General features: G+C 46.0%; 2 protein-coding genes and 1 pseudogene across 5 annotated transcripts in view; 2 read left to right on the forward strand and 1 right to left on the reverse strand.

Moving 5' to 3' along the window:
- Positions 1–2987: 2987 nt before the first annotated feature.
- Positions 2988–27766, reverse strand: part of LOC134292290 (zinc finger protein 709-like) — a 45661-nt pseudogene continuing 20882 nt past the window's right edge.
- On the forward strand, positions 11111–20153 carry LOC134294946 (zinc finger protein 24-like). Of its 4 annotated transcripts, none has more exons than XM_062966885.1 (4): positions 11111–11493; positions 14233–14750; positions 15081–15195; positions 15914–20153. In XM_062966885.1, exons 2-4 carry the CDS (start codon positions 14361–14363, stop codon positions 16048–16050), a joined length of 642 nt encoding a protein of 213 aa, XP_062822955.1. In that variant the 5' UTR covers positions 11111–11493; positions 14233–14360; the 3' UTR covers positions 16051–20153. The 4 variants fall into 4 exon arrangements, with proteins under 4 accessions (XP_062822955.1, XP_062822954.1, XP_062822952.1 ...); XM_062966884.1 differs by lacking the exon at positions 11111–11493 and adding an exon at positions 11563–12724; XM_062966882.1 differs by lacking the exon at positions 11111–11493 and adding an exon at positions 11563–12425.
- The window catches only part of LOC134294949 (zinc finger protein 208-like), an 81277-nt gene continuing 73806 nt past the window's right edge, over positions 20296–27766 (forward strand). Inside the window, exons 1-2 of the mRNA XM_062966888.1 lie at positions 20296–21941; positions 22781–24637. Coding sequence (XP_062822958.1) covers positions 21896–21941; positions 22781–24637 — 1903 coding nt within the window. The 5' untranslated portion in view covers positions 20296–21895. The remainder of the gene's footprint in view (positions 21942–22780; positions 24638–27766) is intronic.

Here is a 27766-nt window from a genome sequence, read left to right on the forward strand (position 1 = left end):
GCCCGGCCCCTCCCCCCCCAGTGTTCCCGCCTCTCGCTGCACTTCCGCCCTCAAGAAACATGTCGGCCGCGGGCAGGAGACCCACAGAGGGGCGGGGCCCGAGACGGAGAGGCAGGCGGAGAGACACGCCCCTTCTTTCCTTTCCTCCCAACGCCCAATGAGAATCCGCCTTCCTCTCAGAGCGGCGTCATCTCGGCGCAGAGTCCCACTCACCCCCTCCTCTCTCTCTCTCTCTCTCTCCGAAAGGCCTCCTTCCTTCTTTCCTTCCCTCGAAGGCGCTGGTAGAAAAGAGCGCCGCCCGGCCCCGCCCACCCCGAGTCTCCCCGCCTCTCGCAGGACTTCCGCCCTCAAGAAACATGGCGGCCGCGGGCAGGATTCCCACAGAGGGGCGGGGCCCGAGAGAAGCGGAGAGACAGAAGCGGACAGACACGCCCCTTCTTTCCTTCCTCTCAACGCCCAGCGTCCGCCAATGAGAATCCGCCTTCCTCTCTGGCGTCATCGGTCTCCGGGCAGGAACGCCCCCGCCCCGCCCCCCGCTCCGCCCTTCTGCCGTTAACGGTCACTAAGGGATCGGCCAATCGGAATCGGCCTCGTCTCTCCGCGTCACCCGTCTCCAGGGAGACTCGCCGGCGCCTTCCCGCCTCTGGGTCGGACTCTCCTGGCCCGCTCCTCATCGCAGGCAGGCTGCTGAAGCGGAGAAGGGGGGGCCAGGCCAAGGAGCGGGAGGCACCTCTGCGTGGACGGGTCATGTCGGGGAAGCAGCCTCCTCTCTCCGCCTCCGCTCGGTGAGGTTTCCCCGCTTCATAATGTGTCGCTTGGGAACCTGAAGTGTAGGTCTGACGGGACTGGCAGTTTCCTCTTCCCTCATTATAACGACTGCCATATACAGTAGAGTCTCACTTATCCAACACTCGCTTATCCAATCACAGTCTGGCTTCAGGCCTGGAGACGGCTCTGGTCGCCTTGGTGGGTGACCTCCGCAGGGAGCTGGACAGGGGAGTGTGACCCTGCTGGTTCTCTTGGACATCTCAGCGGCTTTCGAGACCATCGACCATGGTCTCCTTCTGGGACGTCTCTCCGGGATGGGCCTTGGGGGTTCCGCTCTGCAGTGGCTCCAGTCCTTCCTGGAGGGGCGTTCCCAGATGGTGAAGCTGGGGGACACCTGCTCTGACCCCTGGCCTTTGACCTGTGGGGTCCCGCAAGGTTCCATTCTGTCCCCCATGCTTTTTAACATCTACATGAAACCGCTGGGAGAGGTCATCCAGAGTTTTGGAGTCTGGTGCCATCTCTACGCGGATGACACCCAACTCTACTACTCCTTTCCACCAAACTCCAAGGAAGCCCCTCGGATATTGGATCAGTGCCTGGCCGCTGTGTTGGCCTGGATGAGGGTGAACAAACTGAGACTTAATCCCGACAAGACAGAGGTCCTCCAGGTCAGTTGTAAGTCTGATCGGGGTATTGGGTGGCAACCTGTGCTGGACGGGGTCGCACTCCCCCTGAAGGCGCAGGTCCATTGCAGCTTGGGGGTCCTCCTGGATTCGGGGCTGACGCTTGAGGCCCAGGTGTCGGCCGTGGCCGGGAGGGCCTTTGCACAACTAAAACTTGTGCGCCAGCTGCGACCGTACCTCGAGAAGTCTGATCTGACTTTCAGTAGGCAGTGAGTTCCATAGTCGGGGGGCCACAGCAGAAAAGGCCCTCTCCCTTGTACTCACAAGGCGGGCCTGGGATATAGACAGTGGTGATAAAAGGGCCTCCCCGGATGATCGTAAAGATCGGGCAGGTTTATGGAGGGAGATACGGTCACGGAGGTAGGTGGGTCCCAAACCGTTTAGGGCTTTATAGATGATGGTCTGCACCTTGAATTGGGACCGGAAGATGAACGGCAGCCAGTGGAGCTCCTTAAACAAGGGAGTGGATCTCTCCCTGTAACTTGCCCCCGTTATTAATCTGGCAGCCGAGCGTTGGACCAGTTGTAATTTCCGAGCCGTCTTCAAGGGAAGCCCCACGTAGAGCGCATTACAGTAGTCCAGTCTAGAGGTAACTAAGGCATGCACCACTGTGGTCAAGTCAGACTTCACGAGGTATGGTCGCAGTTGGCGCACAGGTTTGAGTTGTGCAAAGGCCCTCCCGGCCACCGCCGACACCTGAGCCTCAAGCGTCAACACTGAGTCCAGGAGGACCCCCAAACTACGGACCTGTGATTTCAGGGGGAGTGCAACCCCGTCCAGCACAGGCTGCCACCCAATACCCCGATCCGACGAGCGACTGACCAGGAGGGCCTCTGTCTTGTCAGGATTGATCCTCAGCTTGTTCCTCCTCATCCAGTCTGCCACAGCGGCCAGGCACTGGTTCAGCATCCGAGGTTCAGCATTTAAGGCCTTGAGAGGGGTATATATTTTAAACTTGTGTCCTTTGTATGATGTTTTATGGACTTTAATATGTATTTTATAGAAAGGCAATTTTAATGTAGATCTTTTATAGTTAGTTTTATATATATATATCTTTGTTGAATTTTGACAATGTTTGTGTTTTTAAAATTGTGTTGTAACCTCCCTCAAATTGCAAGGAGAGGCAAGTAAGAAATAAAATTATTATTATTATCATTATTATTGTTATTGTTATATGTACGCATTGAGTTGCTAGAGGTGTAACTTCAGATTGATTTGTAGTTTTCTTTCTTGCAATAGGACTGAATACTGGCAGGGTTTGGGGCGATTGACTTTGCAATATGGGAGTCGTGGTTCATGCCCATCCAGAGAGCACCAAACCCACCCGACTACAGTTCTCGACCAAACATGGCCCACAAACCCAACATGGCCGACTGAATACTGGCAGGGTTTGGGGTGACTGCCATTTGCATATGGGAGTTGTAGTTCACCCTTAGCCAGAGAGCCTTGAACCCAGTCGACAAATAACCCAGCCAACAAATGCTTTTTTCAACTCACCTGGGCACCACTAGGTTTACACAAATTACAATTTTGGTATTTAAAAACAATATTTTATACAAATAATAATTTTGGTACATTTTTTTTAAAAGGACTATTTAACAAATATAAAGGGAACAAGGACACACACCTTGCACAATAAGAACAAAACTAACTGACATCAAACGCTAATTTACAAAACTCACTCACTATATGATTTGTATCTCTATTTACTCTTATTTCCTTTCAATGCGGTACTATACTTCATCAATGTAGTTAATATGTCCATCTCAACGGATTCATGAATCTTCATCAGTCGTTGTAGTCATTTTTTGTCTTCCATTCTCTGCAGTTGGGGAGGGATACTGTGTGTCCTAATGGACCCTTTGCCAAAGGTGGGGATTGAACAGTCTCATATCCAGAAAGGGTTTCACTCTACACAGGGATAAGTACACACAAAGCAAGGCTGATGGTCTCATGTTCCAGGGCTCTCTCGGTATAAAGTCTGAGGTTTATTAAACAAACACAAGACAAGCCAAGACCATATTATTTTATAGGAAAACTAAAGTCTTCAGTCCAGCTAAAACAGTGGTTCCCAACCTGGGGTCCATGGACCACCAGTGGTCCGCAAGAACTAAAATAGGGTTCACAGCCTCACAGTTACTACACCATTACAATGAGAGTGACTGGTCTCGCGAAACCCTCTTATAGTCCTGAGGATTATTAAATATGGTTTTCTGTGGGCGAGCAGATGACGACTAACTGGATGGCATATCAGGAATGAGAGCTGACGTGGTCTATCCAATGCAATTTTCTGAATCATCACTCCAAATAACCAAACCAAATCTAAAGTTGACCAAAAACTGATTTATAACCCTTCTGGTACTAATTTTGGAGAGTGGTCCCTTGTCAAATGATCCCTAGTTTAAAAAAAGGTTGGGAGCCACTGAGCTAAAATAATTGGAGCAACACAGTTGAAGGAACAATGAATACAAGTGCAGGTCAAGAGTCCAATTATTGCGGACAAGTTGAGTACTGCAGATACAGGTCAGGAGTGAAAATTAACAAGAACCAAGGTCACAGTCCCAACAGTCACATGCCAGGAGTTCATTCAGCTGAGTTGATAAAACAACAACCAAGAAATCAAGAGTACAAACCGAATTTAGAGTCCCAAAGTCAAGCCAGAAAGTCAGGGATACAAACAAAGTCCAAGTCCATATACGAAACCTAGACGTCAGTCCAGAATTTAGAGTCAATGATTCAGGATACAACAAAGTCCAGAAAAGGGTTAAAAGTACAGGGCTAGCACCCAAAATTTCAACCAAGGGACTCAGGACAGATCACAGTACATACAGTACACATGCATGGGAAACAATTGATGCCATTGAATGCAGAAGAGCCAAGAAATAAGGCAGGAGTATGAAGATACGACGTTATCTGCAACCAAAGAGCTATTCTTTTTCAGAACCCTTTAATCCAGAGATCTCTGCTGCTGCTCATTTCAGCAAACCTTCACACATCATCCTAGAAGCCTGCGATGTGTCTCTTTGCGGAGGAGGTTAGGTGAACCCCTTCCAAGCTTGCTGCCATTCTGAGCGACACCTGCTCCCAGTAGCCGTCAACCAAGGCCACACAAACTCCGATTCATGGTGGAGAGAGAGCAAGGTGCTGGCCTTCCTCTTTCCTTCCAATGTGTTTTTATAGATTCGGAAACTCAAAGGCCCGTCTCCTCTAGAGGTACATGAGTTCTGTGATGTCTACTGTATGCTGAACTTTTTCTAAAGCTCTGTTCCTATTCCGTGCATTAAGGTGACTTCTCCTCTGTGTGGGTCCTTTGATGGGAACGTAGACTGTCACTCTGACTGAAGCTCTTTCCACATTCTATGCATTTATATGGCTTCTCCCCTGTGTGGGTCCTTTGATAGGAACATAGACTGCCACTCTGACTGAGGCTTTCTCCACATTCTATGCATTTATATGGCTTCTCCCCTGTGTGGGTCCTTTGATGGGAACGTAGACTGTCACTCTGACTGAAGCTTTCTCCACATTTCATGCATTTATGTGGCTTCTCCCGTGTGGGTCCTTTGATGAGAACGTAGATGTCCACTCTGACTGAAGCTCTTTCCACATTCTATGCATTTATGTGGCTTCTCCCCTGTGTGGGTCCTTTGATGGGAACGTAGATGTCCACTCTGACTGAAACTCTTTCCACATTCTATGCATTTATATGGCTTCTCACCTGTGTGGGTCCTTTGATGGGAACGTAGACTGTCACTCCGACTGAAGCTTTCTCCACATTCTATGCATTTATAGGGTTTCTCCCCTGTGTGGGTCCTTTGATGGGAACGTAGCTTGTCACTCTGACTGAAGCTCTTTCCACATTCTATGCATTTATATGGCTTCTCCCCTGTGTGGGTCCTTTGATGGGAACATAGACTGCCACTCTGACTGAGGCTTTCTCCACATTCTATGCATTTATATGGCTTCTCCCCTGTGTGGGTCCTTTGATGGGAACGTAGACTGTCACTCTGACTGAAGCTTTCTCCACATTTCATGCATTTATGTGGCTTCTCCCGTGTGGGTCCTTTGATGAGAACGTAGATGTCCACTCTGACTGAAGCTCTTTCCACATTCTATGCATTTATGTGGCTTCTCCCCTGTGTGGGTCCTTTGATGGTAACGTAGATGTCCACTCTGACTGAAGCTCTTTCCACATTCTATGCATTTATATGGCTTCTCCCCTGTGTGGGTCCTTTGATGGGAACGTAGATTGCCACTGTGACTGAAGCTCTTTCCGCATTCTACGCATTTATGCGGCTTCTCCCCTGTGTGGGTCCTTTGATGGGAACGTAGACTGCCACTCTGACTGAAGCTTTCTCCACATTTCATGCATTTATGTGGCTTCTCCCCTGTGTGGGTCTTTTGATGGGAACGTAGACTGCCACTCTGACTGAAGCTTTCTCCACATTTCATGCATTTATGTGGCTTCTCCCCTGTGTGGGTCCTTTGATGAGAACGTAGATGTCCACTCTGACTGAAACTCTTTCCACATTCTATGCATTTATGTGGCTTCTCCCCTGTGTGGGTCCTTTGATGGGAACGTAGACTGTCACTCCGACTGAAGCTTTCTCCACATTCTATGCATTTATAGGGTTTCTCCCCTGTGTGGGTCCTTTGATGGGAACGTAGATGTCCACTCTGACTGAAGCTCTTTCCACATTCCATACATTCATATGGCTTCTCCCCTGTGTGGGTCCTTTGATGGGAACGTAGACTGTCACTCCGACTGAAGCTTTCTCCACATTCCATGCATTTATAGGGCTTCTCCCCTGTGTGGGTCCGTTCATGTACAGTAAGAGAATTTTTCCAATCAAATTGTTTCCCACATTCCAGACACTGATGTAACTTCTCCCCTGTGTGTGATCTAGGATAGGGAGGTAGAGGACTTGCCATTCTTTTATATTTATAATTCAAATATTATGCCAGGGGTTCACAGATATAACCTCCTGAGCAGCACAGTCTTTGTATTGCTGTAGCCTTCTGCTCGCTTTCCCAAGCCTCTCTTTTTTCAGCACAATCTTATTTCCTCCTCTTAACTGCATAGGTTTGTAGCTTGAAATATATTTTTACTACTTATTTTTTCTTGTTGTCATTGCTGTGTATTTTGAAGTCCCTTTAGACTTAGAGCACTCCTTGGGCAAAGCTCTCACAACGTATTCTTTGCAGAGCTTTTTCAGAAGTTACCTGCAGACAAATGAGGGGAAAATCTCTTCAGGAGTTGAACAGAGAAAGATCTCATGGAACATGAAAAACAAGTCTCGTGCTGTAACAAACCCAGGGGAAGAGGGTGAGCCCATTGCCTGGTGAGAAATGCTTTAACACTTGCCTAACAACAAACTATCCCTCCTCAGGTCCAAAGGGGACGGTGCGCAAAGATACTCTGCACAAAATAAAATCCAACCCTACCGATTAAAATCCAACAATGCAGCAAAGCTGAAGGCATAACAGGCTGTGAACTGTGAACCTTTATTTTTGGCGTCTTTCGCTGAATTAAATTATTCTCAATGTCTTGTAGAGATATGTGGTCAGCCTTATATAAATTAATGTAATAATGTTTTAAAGCCTGTTGAATATTGATATCATCTATTAATATTTTATCGTCATGTTGTATCTTAACAGTAAGTCCCCTTCAGGGTAGAGAAAGGCGGGGTAGAAATGTCATAAATAAATAAATACATAAATAAAGAATTGACAATTACATTTTTGGGCTTTCTTTCCTCAACGTATATGCTAACTATTTCCTTGGTTTGTTAGCTGATTCAAAATATTTTTTTTTGCATTCTTTATTTTAGTTTCCAATTCATTAACTAGTAACACAATAATTGCTTTTGTAGGAGTTTTATCTGAGTTAGAATGTTTGAATTCAAAGGATTTTTCTTTAACTCCTGTTCTTTTTTTAATATCATCTGAAATTATCTGAAAATATTTCTGTCTATTCTTTCTCATTTCAGTGTTGCATTTTATAAAGTATCCTCTAATATAAGCTGTACTGGCATCCCATACTGTTTGAATATCTGTAACTTGATTTAAATTAAGTTCCAAATATTCTTTCAGTTTTTCTTTCAAATTCTCAATTACGTCCTCCTTTTGCAGTAGTGATTCATTCAGCTGCCATCTAAGTGTTTTTAATAATAATAATAATAACTTTATTTTTATACCCCGCCCCATCTCCCCGAAGGGACTCGGGGCGGCTTACATGGGGCCTTGCCCGATAAAACAATCAAATATCAAAACACAGCAATAAAACAGTTATCCAATAAAAACATCAATTACAGTAAAAACAATCGTTAAATCAACATAAAACATACAATATTAACACTGGAGACTAATTCATAGAACCCAGGCAAAGTGCAACATGTGCCGAAATGGGCCGAAATGGGGAAGGGCCATTTTTTACTTTCTTTTTAATTACTAGAGTCACTGGATTATGATCTGAGATAGTTTTGGGTAGGAGTTCTGTCTTTTGAACAGGTTTTGAGTTTGGCAGATATCCATATCTTTTCCATTCTAGAGAAAGTATTTTGTCTTTCTGAAAATTGTGTACTGTATATACTCGAGTAAAAGCCGAGGCACCTAATTTAACACAAAAAACTGGGAAAAACTATTGACTCAAGTATAAGACGGGGTGGGAAATGCAGCAGGTACTGGTACATTTCAAAATAAAAATAGATAGCAATAAAATTAGATTAATGGAGGCATCAGAAGGTTAAATGTTTTTGAATATTTACATACAACTGCAATTTAAGACTTTCCAACTGTGATTAAATTATTATTCTAAGCTTCTTCAATGTAAATGTGCTTATATATTCTTCCAATAATCACCATAGTTTATTTTAACTATACATTTTGGGGGAAATGCAGTGTGTATACGAATAAAGAAAAGTGGGAAAGACGAGTGCCGAGGAGAGGAAGTTGTGCGCTGCACGGGAAAGGAGGAGAGGCTTATACTTGCGTATATACAGTATATTCTTTGCATCCCCCTCCCCGAGAGTTTGTCTTTCTTTGGTGAAATCACTCCATTCCAATCTCCCAAAAGGCACCCGTTTTCATAATGGAGGTCTGTTGGAAACTAGGCACGTGGGGTTTATATATCTGTGTAATGACAAGGGTGGGAGAAAGAACTCTTGTCTGCCTGAGGCAAGTGTGAATGTTGCAGCTGGCCACCTTGATTGACACTGAATTTCATTTTCAAAGCCTGCCTGCTTTCTGCCTGGGGGAATCCTTTGTTGGGAGGTGTTAGCTGACCCATTGTTTCATGCCTGCAATTCTCATTTTTTGAGTGTTGATTTTTATTTACTGATTTTAACCTCTGAGGATGCCTGCCATAGATGTGGGCGAAACGTCAGGAGAGAATGCTTCTGGAACATGGCCACACAGCCCGAAAGACATACAACAACCCTGTGATCCCGGCCATGAAAGCCTTTGACAACACATTGATTTTAGAGTCTTTGGGGGAGGATTTGGATTGTGTTTCCCTGCCTGGCAGAAGGTGGTGGGGCTGGGTGGCCCTTGGGGTCTCTCCCAACCCTCTGGCTTCGGGGATTCCTCGTGTCTCAGTCCTAGGCCAAGGCTGCCGCCTCCCCCTCCCCCGCCTCCTCCTCAAGGACTTGGGAGATATTTGTCTTGGGATAGAACTCCCAGGTTCCTCCAACCCTGATGCCAGGAGGGTTTCTGGGCGTTGTAGTCCAAGAGAGCCATTCCCTTTGGGGAGAGAGGGAGGGTTAGAAATAAAGTTATTCCTATTACTATTATTATCATTATTCCCTCCACTCTCTTGAGCAGGGATTCCCAAACTCTATTCCTCTGGGATTTCTTGGACTTTAGCACCCAGAAGCCTCAGCTGCCTTGGCCCAAGATCAGGGATTCTGGGACATGGAGTCCCCGGAAGTGGAAGGCCAGGGCTTGGGAAGGGAGGCTCCTGAGAAGGGACCAGGCTTCCACGGCTGAACTGCTCTTGCCATCCAGAAATGCTTCCCAATGTTTAGTTGGAAGCTTCTTTCCCACAATGTGAATCAACTGCTTTCCATTTTAGTCTCCAGAGTAGCAGGAAAAACTTGCCCTTTTCTCCTCAGTGGGACATCCTTCCCCATATTGGCTCTCCTGTCCCCTCGGCCTTTCTTTCCCTCTCAGCTAAAGATACCCATGCCACTCCCACGTCCGCCTCACCTTTTGGCACCTGCTGTTCCTTCTCCACTTCGGCCTGGAGCGTCTTCTGCACGGCCTCCGCCAATCCCTCCCTGCAGACGCCCTTCTTTCCGCAGGACGGCCCTCTCTGCCGAGGGAAGGGTCCGGGTTATGCGTCTGTTGCCATTTCCAAAAAAGGACAAAGCCGTCAAAAAGGGAAAAGCAGCAACAACAGCAGTTCAGCAGATCAGGAGCTCCATAATAATAATAATAATAATAATAATAATAATAATAAACAGATGAAACAATAGATCACACCCTCAGCTGCTGCAGAAAGATTGCACAGACAGACTACAAGCAGAGGCAGAACACCGTTGCTCAGATGATTAATTGGAACTTGTGCCACAAATACCATCTGCCTGCAACAAAGAACTGGTGGAATCACAAGCCCGAAAACGTTACAGAGAATGAACATGTCAAGCTACTCTGGGACTTCCGAATTCAGACAGACAGGGTTTTGGAGCACAAGACCCCTGACCTCACGATCGTGTTAAAAAAAAGTATGGACTGTCAATATTGTCATCCCAGGTGACAGCAGGATTGAGGAGAAACAACTAGAAAAGCTGACATGATAATTTAAAGATCGAATTACAAGGACTCTGGCACAAGCCAGTCAAGGTGGTCCCAGTGGGTGCAGTGGCTAAAAACCTTGGCCTGCACTTAAACACAATCGGCGCTGACAAAATTACCCTCTGCCAGCTGCAGAAGGCCACCTTATTGGGAGAGGCACGCATTACTCGCCGATACATCACACAGTCCTAGACATTGGGGAAGTGTCCGAGGTGTGATCCAAGACAGCCAGCAGAGTGTCTGCTGTGGACTCATCTTGTTATGTTTCAAATAATAATAATAACAACAACAACTTTATTTTTGTATCCCGCGCCATCTCTGCGAGGGAACTTGGGGTGGTTTCTATGGGGACCAATCCCAACAATATACAATCAAATGCATTCCAATCCCAAGGAATTAATACATCAGTGCCTCTAAAACACAACATCCCAAAAGCGTAGCCCATGAGATGGGATCAGCCAAACAGTCTGGACCTGAACCATCCAGGGCTTGAAAGGCCATCACCAGCCCTTTGACTTGTGCCCAGTGACAGGCTGTCAGTCAGTGGAGGGGGGGTGGTGTCAGCAACCTGGCTGCCCCGTTTTGGAAGGCGCATGCGCAGAGGGCCTGGAGGGCCGAGCAGGCCGCAGCCTCCCCGGGACAGACAGACAGGCCAAGGCCGGACGGGGAAGGGAGGCCCGTCAGCAGGGACCCCGAACCCTCCCCCAGCTGCCCCTGACCTGCTCCTCTCTCTCTCTCTCTCTCTCCCGAAAGGCCTCCTCCTCCTCCTCCTCCTCCTCCTCCTCCTCCTCCTCCCTCTTCCTCGAAGGGCGCTCACAGGAAAGGGTGGAAGGCGGGGCTTCGCCTGAGGGAACTAGGCGCTTCTCCCCCCCCCCCCCCCGCCTTCCCCCCTTCGCTTCACGGTCCGCCAATGGGAACCCGCCTTCCTCTCGCGCGTCATCGGTCTCCGGGCAGGAACGCCCCCGACCCTCCCCTCGCCCTTGGGCCGTGAAGGGTCCTTCCAGAAATGGGCCAATGGGGATCGGCCTGGTCTCTCCGCGTCACCAGTCTCCGGGCAGCCTCGCCCTGGCCTTCCCGCCCGCGGGTCATGTGACGGGCTGAGTGACCGTTGGGAAGGCCGAGGCCTGAGCCGGGAGCGAGGGGGGAGGGGCGGGGAGGGGCGGGGCCTGCCTTCTTCCTTCCTTCCTTCCTTCCTTCCTTCCTTCTCTCCGAGCCCGAGCCTGCGGCCTCGTCCTCCGCCTCGTCAGTCCTGGTGAGTCTCGTTGCCAGGCCTCCTCCCGAGGGCCCAAGAGGAGCCAAGGCCCAAGGGAGGGAGGGAGGGAGGGAGGGAGGGAGGGAGGGGAGGCCGAGGAGGGCCCGGGCCTGGCCCACTCCCAGGCGGGCCTTCCTCTCTCGTTCTCTCCCTGGGAACACAGGCCACCACCGCTCTCTCTCTCTCTCTCTCTCTCTCTCTCTCTCTCTCAGCCAGGCCTGGGCAAGCTCCGGGCCTCCCTCCGGGGCGGGGTTTTGGACTCCAACTCCCAGAAGGCCTCCCCTCAGGCCCCGCAGGCCTCACCTTCACCTCCACCTCAAGACTGCGGAGAGAGAGAGAGAGAGAGAGAGAGAGAGAGAGAGAGAGAGAGAGAGAGAGAGAGAGAGCAAGGGACTGGGGAAGGGAGGTCAACAGACCAAGAGAAGGAAGGAAGGAAGGAAGGAAGGGCGCTCGGAAAGGGAGGGGCCCCCAGGGATCAGCTGGCATGGACATTCACAACAGAGGGACATGCAGACAAAGGGACAACAACAACAACAACAACAACATTTGTATCCTGCCACCATCTCCCCCAGAGGGGACTCGGCGTGGCTCACAGAAAGATCCCATACAAAACAGGAACAATATACAAGACAGCAATCAACAAGAAGCCCTGCTTGACTCTCAAGCCAAAAGTGGGTGGTAGAAATCACATAGTACAAAAGCTGACTGGCACAACCTGGGGATCCCAACCAGGCCCTGGAAAGACAGGCGCTTGGCTCCTCTGCTGCTGAATTCACAGGCCCAGTGGGGAAGACATCTCACCACGTTCAAACAGTGGACGTGGCTCTTCATGAGACATGCCGCACCCTCACAGGATGTCTGCGCCCCACACCACGGGAGAAATGATACTGTTGAGTCCCTCTGGGGAGAGAGGGCAGTCTAGAAATGAAATGGTATTTATTATTATGATGATTATGGCACCATCTGACATCTGTGGGGAAGTAGCAGCCTGTAATGAAAGGACCAAGGCAGTGACATCTCTGGCCCATCCCCTCTTTGGATATCAGCCAGCATGTCAATGCCTTAAATCAAGAAATAGTTTCCTAAGATCTACAAAGATACTCGCAGGAACACCTCAGCAACAACTTTATTTGTGTGTCCCGCCTCCATCTCTCACTCCTTCCTTCCTGGCCTGAGATGGAGGGATGGAGAATGACCTCCACAAGAGGAAACGAAATTTGGGACAGATGAGGTATCAAAGAAATTGCTTGGGGGGGACGGGGGACACACACACGGTGGTATGGGATAATATATATATATATATGGGTGAAAATAACAGTGGATGCAAAAATGTATTGTAGAATTGTTTTGAATATTGAATATTATGCGTCTGCTGTATAACAAGGGGTGTCTATATTTTTTAAAAGAACTATATCAATGTCTTCTGTATCATGAGGAAAAGGAAGGGGGTGGAGGGGGGAAGAGAAGCCTTGTCTTCCTAGTATTATAGACAGTGTCTAAAGTTTTGGAAGATCCAAATGTCCTCTGTGACAGAAACGAATGCACTCTTGTCCTCAGGACTTTGCCTTCCCACACTATCCACTCTCCTTCCCGCCTTCTTTTCCAGTTCTTTGCATGTATTTCATATCATAACGACTGCCATATAGATCTAAAATATCAATTCCATTAGTTAGTAAATTAGGATTGTGTGGGTAAGAATTCACTATGTTACGTTGTTATCTTCTTTTATTTAAACACTACACAAATATGTATTAATATATATGTTGTCGCTCTAAAATACCTAATTAACAAGGCTAGCAACCTTTTGTGTTCTAATCAAAGAGTGCTGATAGGTCAATTATTCAAAGTCTCTTGAATAAAGAGTTCAGAAATAGTACAAAATGTAACTGTATACTATTAATAATATTTTAGTCAACAGATCCTGCTGTGGCCATCTTCCTTTGCTTTGTGAATTCAATGAATGGCTTCCATTCTTCTTGGAAGTTTCTGTGTATTTGTTTGTTGTACAGCTAAAGTTAGTTTGTCCTATTTGGCCATTTCAAAACCTTTTGTAATCCAGTTTTCTGGTGTTGGCATGTCTTGTTGTTTTCATAGTTTTGCGTATTCAGGTCTTGCTTCTGTTGTCATATAAAGAAAGAGTCTTTCTTGATGTTTCCCAGTAGAAAAAGTTATGGTTTTAATGGGATTTTGTACTCTAGAATAGTTTCCATGTCTGTGTGGATTTTTATTCAGAATTCGTTAGAATTTGGGCAAGTCCCAACATATCATGTGTGTGTGTGTATTTGAGAGTTTTTCTGGAGTTATGTACCATCTATGTATCATTTTGTTGAAATTTTATTTAATTGTGTGACTCCTTGTAAATTTTAGTCATTTTTACCAGAGCTCTTCCCATTCTCGTGGACGTATTGCTCAGCCTAGACTTTTCACCCACTGAATCATAGGTTTTTTAATTTCTTCATCAATTGTAAAATCTTTCAGAAGAAATTGATGCAGCTTCCCAGCTGGCTTGTTTTTTGTCTGTAGCAGTTGGTTCTGCTTACAATATGAAACACATATATCAAACAACTACAATCACATTTCAAAATTCCATTTAAATTAAATTACATTCAAACCTTTATAAATATACATTTCAAGTCCAAACGCAGTCTGTCATTATACCTTGGATCATATAGTTGTCATTTCTGCTGCTACTATTGCTCAAAAGCCTGGTCCCACAACCTTTCTGCCTTTCTTTCACAGAGGAAATGTGATTTTTGGCTGAGAATTTGGGAGTAGAGCCTGTGGAGGGATTTCCTTCCCTTGAAAGAAAGGAGAGGAAGGAAAAGCATCTTGGATACTGTTGGGTTCTTCACCAGAGTGGTTCCAACATGGAGAGACCCAACTCACGTGGGCCTGAAGCAGGACCTGGGGGCAGTGGGGAATCCTGGGAAAGAACCAGACATGAGTCCCTGAGTGTGGACCTTGACAGCTCGGACACACAGCGCCAGCGCTTCAGGCAGTCCTCCTACCAAGAGGGTGAAGGACCCAGAGGGGTTTGCAGTCGTCTCCACGACCTGTGCCGCCAGTGGCTGAAGCCAGAGCAGCACACCAAGGCCGAGGTGCTGGACCTGGTGACCCTGGAGCAGTTCCTGAGCATCCTGCCCCCAGAGATGGGGAGCTGGGTCCGAGAGTGTGGGGCAGAGACCTGTTCCCAGGCGGTGGCCCTGGCGGAAGGCTTCCTCCTGAGTCGGGCCGAGGACAAGGAGCAGGAAGGACAGGTGAGAGCATTCCCTCTGGGTTTCACTAACCTGGGGACTGATGGACAGGTTGAACGTACACCCTGCCTTTCTTCCAAGATGGGACCGATGTGGGGGATAAGCAAGGCCCTGCTCCCTCGGCCTCTCTCCCCACCTGCTCTGCCCCTCCATCTCTACCGTCAGCTTGGTTGATGCTCGACTCAAGATAGAACATAGACAATGATGGGAGGGGGAGGGGGGCATTGGTTCCAAACTAGGTTGCCATCTCAGACCTTTCCAAAAAGGTCTATAGGTCTGTGATATTTTTGAACTTTTCCCAAACTCCTTCTGGAACGCTCTGTGCTCTTTCAGGCCCATAATAATGTCATGGAAGTCCCTGCACCAGAGGAATCTCCACCAGACACCACCCAGAGTCTCAGGCAGAAGGAGCTGAATCGGGAAGGAGACGGGGCTGCCGCCTTGCAGGGTGAGAAGGAACTCTTCTGGGAGTTTTGGGGTTTTGTGCCAGTGGAAATCCCGCTTTGGGGGGATGATTGTACACCCACGGTTTGAGCTTCAGAAGGTGAACATGCCGGATCATTTGGCCTTGAGATGGGTATATATCTTAAACTCATGTCCTTTGTGTGATGTTTTATGGACTTAATATGTATTTTATAGAAAGGCAGTTTTAATGTAGATCTTTTATAGTTGTTATATATATATAACAACTATATATATATCTTTCTTTGTTGAATTTTGACAATGTTTCTGTTTTAAAATTATGTTGTAACCACCCTCGAACTGCAAGGAGAGGCGAGTAAGAAATAAAATTATTATTATTATTATCATCATTATTATTGTTATTGTTATATGTACGCATTCAGTTGCTAGAGGTGTAACTTCAGTTTGATTTGCAGTTTTCTTTCTTGCAATAGGCAAGAAAACGCAGCCTTCAGTGTCTTCCCAGGTGGGACCCTAAGCTGAGCCGAGCCCTGAAACTGAGCTGGAAGACAAACAGACAGCAAAGAATCACTTTAGTCAGTTGAACCACCAAGCCCAATACTAGTTTCATTCGAACATCCTCACAGCACTGCTTGCGAGATAAAGTCCTAAACCCTAACTCATCGGTTTCTTTATAGGACTGCAATGGTCACCTCTGAGGCCTGTTTCTGTGACCAGCTTTCCACCCCTTGCTCTCTCTCCAGGGTCTGGAATGATGCTGTTGCCGAATCCTCAGCCGTTTCTCCCCCTTTGCGATGGAGTGGGACTGAGTCAGGTAAGCAGAAGGATTCCTGGGAGAGGAGGACTGGGCCTGCCGGGGTGCCTTTGGTTCCAGGATTAATGGCCAAATATCTGTTGAAACAGACAAGATGGAATGCGTTTCCTTAGAAGTGAAATACGGAAGGTACAATTACAAACCGTGCCAACAAGGAGGGAAAAAATGAAGAGAGAACTAAAGAAACCAGAATCGATGTGCAAAGAAATTTCAACGGAGCTATGATTGAAAAGGGACATGTACAGGAAATGGAAAGGGGGGGGGGATCACCAAGGAATGTAAACAACTAATCAGCATAAGTAGGGAAAAGGTCTAACTCAGAAAATGAGGTCAGATGAAAAAATGTGCCAAGAGTAGGGTCTGTGCCTGGAGAAGGTGGTGGAATGCTAACCGGGGATAGGCAAGAGTTAGAACATGATCTCCCAAAAGGAAATGGGTATTCTACCTGAGCAAGATGGAGCAACTGGGGAAATGCAACCCAAAATGGGTAAAGAAGTGGTCCAGGAATACTTGGCCACGCTCAATGAATCCCAGTCTCCAGGGCCAGGTGAACTACAGCCAAGGGTATTGAACTAACAGCAGTAATCCCAGAACCACTGTCAATCCTCTTCCTTCATTTTTGGGAACAGGAGAAATCCCAGCCGGGTGGAGGAGGCAAAGGTTGTCTCTATCTTCAAGAATGGACCAAAAAGAGGTCCCCTAACAATGACCATCCAGTTATCTTGACTTGTCCCATAAGCAGTTGGAGCAGCTGTTTAGACTCCCGAATGTTTATAAGGAGGAGATCGTTTGATGTGGATCGATAATAGTTATAGAGGGAGCGGATCTGTTTGTTTGCTATTATGCACTCTTTATCGAACCAATTTTTGGATCTGACCCTGGGTTGCCTCGGCATTCTTTGCCAATCGTATAGTTTTTAAAAGATAGGTTTTATAAGGGATTCAAACCCGGTGATGCCTCCTCGAAATCTGGGATTTCAATGATCATAGTTTCTATGGACAACACTTCCTAAGAGTTCAAGATATCCAGGCACACCCCTTTTGTCTTAACGTTCCGCTTCAGCCTGGTGTATTGTGGGTAGGCTTGTCCAGGTGGGGAAGTGCTGCTTCTCTCCAAAACCAGGAGAAGTGGGAGATAGATGATCACTAAGCAAGGAATTGTCTATAGCAAATGAATCAATGTCACTAGCTATGGAGGGAGAAGTCAGAAGATAGTCTATGACACTAGAGCCCCTTGGTGAGACCAATGTATATTCTCCAGAGTCAGGAAACTGAGTAAGTCCATTTAGCCGAGACAGGTTGAGCTGCGTGGCCATTTTGGTCAGGCACTTTCCGGCTTGGTTTCACGCTTGGTCCTTAGAGTGTCGGGCTTTTGGTGTCAGGAGAGAGTTGAAGGGATCTTCATCCAGGCCCTCTTCTCTCAACACATTTATTCAACTAGATCCTACCCTTGCATTGAAGTCACCCGTTATCTTGACCTAAATAACAGGAAAAATGTTGGAGCAGATCATGAAGAAGGCCATCTGGAATCACTTGGGAAAAGTGCTGTAATCACTGAAGGACAAGATGAGTTTCTCCAAAACAAGTCATGCCAGACTAATGTACTTTTAAGTAGAGCTACAAGCTTGGTAGAGGAAGCAAATGCAGTGGATGTAGCACATCTTGCTTTCAGTGAGACCTCTGGAAAGGCCTCCCATGGTTTCACAAACAACTAGTAAAAAGTGGGCTGGATAATACTCCTGTTCGGAGGATTTGTAATGGTTTGAGCGACAAAGGGTGGAGTGTCGCAGGGTTCTGTCCTGGGCCCAGTACTGCTCAACACGCGTATCAGGTTTTCAGATGACACCAAATTAGCAGGTATAGCTGACAGTCTAGAAGATAGGATCAGAATTCAAAATTCTGGCCTTAACATGGTGGAGAGCTGGGCCAAAACTAACCCACTTAATGTCAACAAGAATATATGTAGAGTAGTACACTTAGGCAGGAGAGAAATGCCATGCACAGGTACAGGGTGGGCGACACCTGGCTTGACAGGCATTCATATGATGGGATCTTGGAGTGTTAGAGGACTACAAGTGGAACATGAGCCAACAATGTGAGGCAGCAGATGAAAAGACAATGGGATTTTGGGCTCCATCCTAAGGAATATTGTGTCCTTCTTTCTGCTTTGGGGAGACCTCACCTGGAACAACACTGTGTCCAGTTCTGGGCACCACAATAAAGGCTGGAACATGCTCAGATTCCATTTCTGATTCTACGTATCAATTGAGAAATGGTTCTGACTGACCAACCCGTCATCTCTAGAAAGCTTACAACTGTGGCATGGAGGCCTTGGCCCTTTCCCTTTCAAACAACCAACAGGAATGTAAATCTACTTTAAAGAATTTCTTGTTATTCTTTTTCTTGATCGCTCCCATGTGAGACGGGAATCTTTTCTTCTTCCGCCAGGGCCCAATCGCCTTTGAGGACGTGGCTGTGGATTTCTCCCTGGAGGAGTGGGTTCTCCTGAATCCGGACCAGAAAGCCTTGCACAAGCAGGTCATGGAGGAGATGAATGGGATTGTGGACTCTCTTGGTAAGGCTCCCTCACTGATGGGGATTTCTGTTTCAAAAGGCAGTATTATCCTAAATCATCACAGTCACTGAGGGTCTGTAAGGCAGGGCTTATGTTAGAAATATATGACATAAGAGTAACAACAACAACAATAATAATATAACATTAGTGCCAATTCAGACTCAAGTGGGAAGATTACCATAACTGGAGTCAAAGCATATTCCCCCTCTCTCAAATATATTACATATTACTGTATTTTATATTGTACATTATATACACTATATATATGTAATAAATATTATATTATTAGCATAGCATGTTACTAGGGGGAAGGCCCCAGAGCATCAGTTGGGCCTCCAACTGATGGCACAGTAGACAAGATGGAACTGTCTTCCTGGTTCCCCCTCTCTCCTAACGTTTCGCCCGTATTTATGGCAGGTATCCTGAGAGGTGGGAGGTATATTGGAAACTAGGCTAGTGAGGTTTATAGATCTGTTTTTCCCATATACCTGACAACCTCTGAGGATGCCTGCCATAGATGCAGGCAAACATCAGGAGAGAATACTTCTGAAACATAGCCATACAGCCCAGAAAACATGGCCATACAGCCCAGTGTTTACAAAAAACACTAACTACATTTCTTAATAGTCAATGACTGGGTCTGAGCTACTCTCTGTTTCCATCTCTTCTCGGATTTAAAAGGGAGGGAAAAATTCCAAGCCCTACATCTCTCCTGAGACACAAGCAGAGAGAGGTCTCAATGCACACAGCACACACGGAGATATAAAAGTCAGAAATCTTGCACTATTCTACAAAACTAATCAGAATGAGAGAAAGAGAGAAAGAAACAGAGAAAGAACAAATAGATACATCCCAACTGTCAATCAGGAGACAAGGGGGAGGGATTCCCCCAGCCTGTTCTGAAACTAGCTCCCTGTTTCTCATTGGGGACTGCAGACTTGAGCAGCGTGGGGTTGAATCACAACAGATGGATCAGCAGCTCTTTCCTCTGGTCCAGTCTTGTCCTTTCTCCCAAACTGGGATGGTGTGGAGGCCGTCTCTTCTCTCTCACGTGGGATGTTACGTGGATGCCACTCTATCTGGCCAAGTCCTACAGACATCCCTTTTTTGTTCCCTTTTCTGCCTTCATCATTGTTCTCCACCTTTTCTTTACTGTCACGGTTTTGCACGTTCACAGCTTTGTCAGGCAAATCTATCCCTTTGGAACTCATATTTACAGCCAACTTCCATAAAGTGTAAGAGTCCCATTTGGCAGTTGATGGGAGAAGTGTATCTGTATTGTCATGGGGCCAATTCCCAGAGCTGAGTCTGCAAGCTCTGGAATTGGAGCCATAACAACAAGCACTCCTCGATAGCTCATGCAGACACCTGGCACCGGAGCATGGGAACTTTTGGAGTGAGAATCAAAACAGCTTTAATGAATAGTTGGTGTTGTAGTGGTAGTAATGTGATATGTGGGGTGGGGTTTGGTGATGATATTTACGTGTGGTGTGACGTTGTAGCAAAGGTGATAAAAATGATTGTGTGTAAACATTATGTCATTCTCGACTTTTCCAAAGTCGTGTGTTCTTCAATAAAGATTGGTTTTGATAACAGCTACCTTTGGTCTGTGTTCATGCTGGTCGTTTGAAGTAAGCGTGACATGTATCATCCGGCGCAGTCTGTCTCCCACCGGGATCCACGGCTGTTTCTCTCGGCAGCAACATACAGTGGGTCTCTCTGTGCACCAGACACCTGCCAGGAGGGCCACTGATCTGTGCATGTGCTTTCTTCTGCGTGAGTATGGCGACAAAGAGAAAGAAGGTCGTTGGATCCATGGAGCAGAAACCTGGACAAAGGAGAGACAAGGCAGAAGGTAGCCAACAACTATGGTGTCGAACGGGTAGCAGTAGGAGAATGGAAATGGAATCGATTGCAGATAGAAAAATGGTGTTCTCCAAAGTTACCGATGGTGTGCTGAAAGAGAGGAAAACAATGAAAAATGTGACTATGAAAAAGTTATTGAAGCTTTGTATGTTTGGTTTACGCAGCTGAGAGACAAAGGTGTGTGTATTTCAGGGCCTATTTTACAGCAAAAGGTATTGCGTTTTCAAAAAGAATTTAATGAAGGGGAATCAGATTTTACAGCAAGCATTGGCTCGACTGGTGGAAGAAACGTTATGGAATCCATCAGTTAAGTGTTTGTGGTGAGAAGCTGTCATCAAATTTTCAAGAAATAGAGGCATTCAAGAAAGAAATTCAAGGGGAAAAAAAATTCAAGACTTTGTTGAAACTGAAAGCCTAACGGGTGATCAGATGTTTGATTGTGACGAGACCAGCCTCAATTGCAAAATTTTACCGAGCAGGAGTCTTGCAGCCAGAACTGAAGCAGCAGCCCCTGGCTAAAAGCACAGCAAAGAAAGGCTGACAATGTTAGCATGCAGCAGTGCTACAGCAAACCACAAAATGGACCTCGCAATGATTGGGAAGCCCAAAAATCCAAGAGCCTTTAAAACAGTTTCAAAAAATGCTCTTCCTGTTAAATACTACAATCAAAAAGGTTTGTTGATGACCAGTGAAATGTTCAAAAGACTATTATTATTATAATAACTATATTCCATCCTATCTCCCCAAGGGGACTCAGGGCGGATCACAATACACATACACGGCAACCATTCAATGCTGTTTGGAGACAGGACAGAACAGAATAAGACAAACAGAAGGAGGTACGTAGTCTTGAAGTCCAGGTTTTTGGTGCCTTGGAGGCTGATGTTCTGCTCAGATTCAGTCACAGGGGTGCTGTTGCTTCATTCTCTGTGACAAAGAGCCATCAGAACTTCCTCCTTCCACCTTCCTCTTGGTCACCGCATTTCTGGTCTTGTTCTTTATGGTGTTTTAAAATACCTCCCCCACAATTTGCGTTACCTCATTTCTCTATTTACAGCTTGTAAACTGTTTTCGAACTGCTTAGGTAAACAGTGAGCTGGGTTGGAGGTCGAGCGCTCACCCCCGACCGGGCTTCAAACTGGCCACCTTTCGGTTGGTGGATCTTATTACTGCTGTTGATTTACCAGTTGTGCTACAGCCCAGCCCTAAGGAATTTGTTCCTTCCACGGAGGAATTTTTGAAGGAAATTTACCTGCCCAGGAAAGCGGTTTTGTTGCTAGACAATGCCCCAACACACCCTGATGCAGAGGAGCTTCAAGAGGGGGACATGAAGGCGATGTTTCTGCCACCGAATGTAACCGTCATATGCCAACCGATGGATCAGGGCGTTTTGGAAGAGCTCAAAAGGAACTATTGCAGGAAGCTATTCTCGGCAAGGATAGAAGAAATGGAATAAGTTGATCTCGCAAAGATGGCGAGACTTGGCAGCGGAGAAATGGCAATCGCTGGAAAAGCAGGCAAGGGTCACAGATTTTAAAAAATCTTGACAAGACTGAACTTTTTATGGATTTAACTTCCAACAGTGTTGTTTTATGCAATTCTATATTTATAGTCAATTTTTTAGTAGTAAATATTTTTGTAGTCACTGCTTTCAATACATTGCTATGTTTTGGTGCTAAATTTGTAAATACAGTGATTTCTCCATAATGTTACCATGTATTGAACTGCTTTTCCTGTCAATTTGTTGTAGAACATGATCTTTGGTGCTTAATTTGTAAAATCATAATGCAATTTGACCTTTGATAGGCTTTTCCTTAATCCCTCCTTGTTATCCAACATTTTCACTTATCCAATGTTCTGCCAGCCAGTTTATGTTGGATCATCGAGACTCTGCTCTACTCTGAAATTAGGTATGGGATCTTCTACGTTGGAGCGGAAAAATCCAACCTTAAGGGAGCATGGGAAGAGAGAACTGGGATTGGGGGAGAGAAAGAAAAAGGAGGGAAGGATGGTGAAATGGGTGGTAGTTGGTAAAGTCTAAAGCTAGAGAAAAAGGCAAGCATTTGGATGTGAAGGGAAAAGGCATCCATTCCCCAGAGAGAAGGAGACGGAATAAAAAACCGGGCTGGGCTGAGCAACAGGGAGCCTCTGGAGCGTATGTTACTCATCTCTCTCTTAGAGGCTCCAGGCAGACAACCAGGGTCCATCTTCACTGAACAAGGGGAGGGGAAAGGACAACAGGCATATCTTTGTTTCTTCTAGGTCTATATTGTTTTAAGGATCATTTCAGTCCACTTCTTATCCCACTTCCTTATCACTCACACTGAGGAATGATTGTTTATGTTCTTCTTCACAGTAGATAACGGGGAGAAGAGCCATGTATGCACCAAGTACAGGAAGCATTTGGGACACAACTGGGCCTTTCGTCGAGACCAGCAAGCCCACAGAGAAGATGGAAGTTCTGCCAGAGAAAGGCCCGACAAATGCAATGTATGTGGGCAGTGTTTTACCCAAAATATGGCACTTGTGCTTCACAAGACACTCGATGTTGGGAAAAGCCATCTTAAAGGGAAAGTATCTGCAAAATGTGTGGTGAAACACAAGAAATTTCACACAGGTCAGGAACAATACAGATGCCAAGAGTGTGGGAAGTGTTTTGCTTCCAGTTCAGCCTTGGTGAGGCTCAAAAGACTCCACACAGGAGAGAAGCCATACCAGTGCCAGGAGTGTGGGAAATGTTTTGCTGAAAGTTCAGCCTTGTTGAGCCACAAAAGAGTCCACACCAGGGAGAAGCCATACAAATGCCAGGAGTGTGGGAAATGTTTTGCTTTCAGTTCAGCCTTGGTGAGGCACAAAAGACTCCACACAGGAGAGAAGCCACACCAATGTCAGGAGTGTGGGAAATGTTTTGCTGAAAGTTCAGCCTTGGTGAGGCTCAAAAGACTCCACACAGGAGAGAAGCCACACCAATGTCAGGAGTGTGGGAAATGTTTTGCTTCCAGTTCAGCCTTGGTGAGGCTCAAAAGACTCCACACAGGAGAGAAGCCACACCAATGTCAGGAGTGTGGGAAATGTTTTGCTGAAAGTTCAGCCTTGTTGAGCCACAAAAGAGTCCACACCAGGGAGAAGCCATACAAATGCCAGGAGTGTGGGAAATGTTTTGCTTTCAGTTCAGCCTTGGTGAGGCACAAAAGAGTCCACACCAGGGAGAAGCCATACAAATGCCAGGAGTGTGGGAAATGTTTTGCTTTCAGTTCAGCCTTGGTGAGGCACAAAAGACTCCACACAGGAGAGAAGCCATACCAGTGCCAAGAGTGTGGGAAATGTTTTGCTTTCAGCTCAAACTTGGCGAGCCACAAAAGACTCCACACAGGAGAGAAGCCATACAAATGCCAGGAGTGTGGGAAATGTTTTACTGCCAGTTCAGACTTGGTGAAACACAAAAGACTCCACACAGGAGAGAAGCCATACCAATGCCAGGAGTGTGGGAAATGTTTTGCTGACAGTTCAAACTTGATGAACCACAAAAGACTCCACACAGGAGAGAAGCCATACAAATGCCAGGAGTGTGGAAAATGTTTTGCTGACAGTTCAAACTTGGTGAAACACAAAAGACTCCACACAGGAGAGAAGCCATACAAATGCCAGGAGTGTGGAAAATGTTTTGCTGACAGTTCAGACTTGGTGAAACACAAAAGACTCCACACAGGAGAGAAGCCATACCAATGCCAGGAGTGTGGAAAATGTTTTGCTGACAGTTCAGACTTGGTGAAACACAAAAGACTCCACACAGGAGAGAAGCCATACCAATGCCAGGAGTGTGGGAAATGTTTTGCTGACAGTTCAGACTTGGTGAAACACAAAAGACTCCACACAGGAGAGAAGCCATACAAATGCCAGGAGTGTGGAAAATGTTTTGCTGACAGTTCAGACTTGATGAACCACAAAAGACTCCACACAGGAGAGAAGCCATACAAATGCCAGGAGTGTGGAAAATGTTTTGCTGACAGTTCAGACTTGGTGAAACACAAAAGACTCCACACAGGAGAGAAGCCATACCAATGCCAGGAGTGTGGGAAATGTTTTACTGCCAGTTCAGACTTGGTGAAACACAAAAGAGTCCACACAGGAGAGAAGCCATATAAATGCCATGAATGTGGAAAATGTTTTACTCAGAATTCATCCCTTGACCGGCACCAGAGAATACATACTGGCTAAAAAACAGCCATTGTGGGTAAATGTCTGATTTCAAACAGGACCCTTTGAGAAGTTCTGCGTCAGATTTGGTGAAGTCCCCGTTCTTGTCATTTGAACCTGTAAGTTGGAGGTCTGTTCTCTGGAGCAGCAGAAAGAAAGCTCTGTGTGACAATCCTTCAGAGCAGTGGTTCTCAACCTGTGGGTCCACAGATGTTTTGGCCTTCAACTTCCATAAAGCCTAACAGCTGGTAAACTGGCTGGGATTTCTGGGAGTTGTAGGCCAAAACACCCGGGGACCCACAGGTTGAGGACCACTGCTTCAGTGTCAGTTCCTGGAAGGTGTAGGAGACAAAGATAGGCTCACACAGCTTGTAGCTATGGAAAACTTTATTGAATCCGCCTTGCCAAAATGGCCGCAAAGCTTCTACTGCCCGTCTTCCGCTCTTTCCCCTCAGTATATTGGGTGGTTGCTTCCCTCCTCCCTTCACGTCTCTTCTTCTCCATTCACACCTCCCTTTCCTTTTGTCCTTTCCCACGTTTGAAGACCAGACCCTGTCATAAACCAGCCTTCCCAGCCAAATTTATCCGATTTGTTGTAGTCAGGTGTGAAAAGAACAGCTTGGAGAATGCTGATCTTTTTGCATCCTGACATTCAGAGAGTTAAATATTAAGTTAAGTCTTGTCACCTCGTCTGAAAAGAAATAAACCATAAGTGATTCCATCACTTGTTCCTCTGGTCTTAGTTTCCAGCTCCATTTCCACCTTGGTTTAAATGTCCAGTTTGTGAACGTTGTGCCCCTACAGACACATCCTCTGTTTTCCTCTTTAGTCAGGACTGGTCAGCTTGAATATTGTAAATGGCCGTTATGGGAGGGATCCAGAGTTAGCCCCTTCCCTTTCAGACAGTGGCTCTCAACCAGTGGTCCACGGACTACCAGTGGTTCGCAAGAACTAAAATACGGTCTGCCTTCTAAGCTTCCCTTCCTTTGCTTTCTTTTCTCTTGCCCTTCCTTCCCTTTTCTTCCTTCTTTCCTTCTATCCTTGTCTTCTTGTCCCTTCCTTTGCGTTCTTTTCTCTTGCCCTTCATTCCTTCCTTTTTCTCTTCCCTTCCCATCCTGCCCTTTGCTGCCTTTTCTCTTCCTCTTCCATCCTTTTTCTCTTCCCTCCCTTTTCTCCCCTTTGCCTTTTCTCTTGCCCTTCTTTCCTTTTTTCTTCCCTTCACTTCATTTCCTTTTCCTTCTTTTCTCTTGCCCTTCCTTTTCTCTTCCCTTCCTTCCCTTCCTTTGTCTACTTTTCTCTTGCCCTTCCTTCCTTTTCTCTTCCCTTCCTTCCCTTTGCCTTTTCTCTTGTCTTCCTTCCTTTTTCTTTCTCTTCCCTTCCCTTCCTTTGCCTTCTTTTCTCTTGCCTTCTTTCCTTGCTTTTTCTTTCTCTTCCCTTCCCTTCCTTTGCCCATCATATGTTATGGACTTGAGTAGAGTACAATATATGTCTCATTTGATGCCTCAAGAACTTGAATGCATACTGTAATTGTTTTTCCTTAATCTGTTTATCCTATTATGGTTATATTATTGATGTACTCTGATTGTTGTTTATGTGAGTTTAATATGTTGTAAGCCGCTTTGGGTCCAGTGAGGGAGAAAAGCAGGATATAAATAAAGATTCATCATCATCGTCATCATCATTATTATTTTCTCTTGCCATTCTTTACTTCCCCTTTTCTCTTCCCTTCCATCCCTTTGCCCTCTTTCCCTTGCCCTTCCTTCCTTCCTTCCCTTCTCTTCCCTTCTTTTCTCTTGCCCTTCCTTCCTTTTTCTCTTCTCTTCCCATATTTTCCTTTGCCTTATTTTCTCTTGCCCTTCCTTCCTTCCCTTCCCTTCCTTTTGTCTTTTCTCTTCCCCTTCCTTCTTTCCCTTCTCTTCCTTTGTCTTCTTTTGTCTTGTCCTTCCTTCCTTTTTCTCTTCTCTTCCCATATTTTCATTTGCCTCATTTTCTCTTCCCCTTCCTTCCTTCCCTTCTCTTCCTTTGTCTTCTTTTGTCTTGTCCTTCCTTCCTTTTTCTCTTCTCTTCCCATATTTTCATTTGCCTCATTTTCTCTTCCCCTTCCTTCCTTCCTTCCCTTCCTTTCTCTTCTTTTCTCTTGTCCTTCCTTCCTTTTTCTCTTCTCTTCCCATATTTTCCTTTGCCTTATTTTCTCTTGCCCTTCCTTCCTTCCCTTCCCTTCCTTTTGTCTTTTCTCTTCCCCTTCCTTCTTTCCCTTCTCTTCCTTTGTCTTCTTTTGTCTTGTCCTTCCTTCCTTTTTCTCTTCTCTTCCCATATTTTCCTTTGCCTTATTTTCTCTTCCCCTTCCTTCCTTTCTCTTCTTTTCTCTTGTCCTTCCTTCCTTTTTCTCTTCTCTTCCCATATTTCCCTTTGCCTTATTTTCTCTTCCCCTTCCTTCCTTCCCTTCCCTTGTCTTCTTTTCTCTTGTCCTTCCTTCCTTTTTCTCTTCTCTTCCCATCTTTTCCTTTGCCTTATTTTCTCTTCCCCTTCCTTCCTTCCCTTCCTTTGTCTTCTTTTCTCTTGTCCTTCCTTCCTTTTTCTCTTCTCTTCCCATCTTTTCCTTTGCCTTATTTTCTCTTCCCCTTCCTTCCTTCCCTTCCTTTGTCTTCTTTTCTCTTCCCCTTCCTTCCTTCCCTTCCCTTCCTTTGTCTTCTTTTCTCTTGTCCTTCCTTCCTTTTTCTCTTCTCTTCCCATCTTTTCCTTTGCCTTATTTTCTCTTCCCCTTCCTTCCTTCCCTTCCCTTGTCTTCTTTTCTCTTGTCCTTCCTTCCTTTTTCTCTTCTCTTCCCATCTTTTCCTTTGCCTTATTTTCTCTTCCCCTTCCTTCCTTCCCTTCCTTTGTCTTCTTTTCTCTTGTCCTTCCTTCCTTTTTCTCTTCTCTTCCCATCTTTTCCTTTGCCTTATTCTCTCTTCCCCTTCCTTCTTTCCCTTCCTTTGTCTTCTTTTCTCTTCCCCTTCCTTCCCTTCCCTTCCTTTGTCTTCTTTTCTCTTGTCCTTCCTTCCTTTTTCTCTTCTCTTCCCATATTTTCCTTTGCCTTATTTTCTCTTCCCCTTCCTTCCTTCCCTTCCCTTCCTTTGTCTTCTTTTCTCTTGTCCTTCCTTCCTTT

This window comes from Anolis carolinensis, unplaced genomic scaffold (assembly GCF_035594765.1).
Source record: "Anolis carolinensis isolate JA03-04 unplaced genomic scaffold, rAnoCar3.1.pri scaffold_38, whole genome shotgun sequence".
Taxonomy (NCBI): Eukaryota; Metazoa; Chordata; class Lepidosauria; order Squamata; family Dactyloidae; genus Anolis; species Anolis carolinensis.

Excerpts from the sequence above, each read along its gene's own strand:
- LOC134294946 (XM_062966885.1), top strand. The coding sequence starts at position 14,361 with ATGGAGAGACCCAACTCACGTGGGCCTGAAGCAGGACCTGGGGGCAGT. Across the intron at positions 14,751-15,080 it reads ACAAGGAGCAGGAAGGACAG|GCCCATAATAATGTCATGGA; the intron begins GTGAGAGCATTC and ends GTGCTCTTTCAG. Across the intron at positions 15,196-15,913 it reads CGGGGCTGCCGCCTTGCAGG|GGTCTGGAATGATGCTGTTG; the intron begins GTGAGAAGGAAC and ends CTCTCTCTCCAG.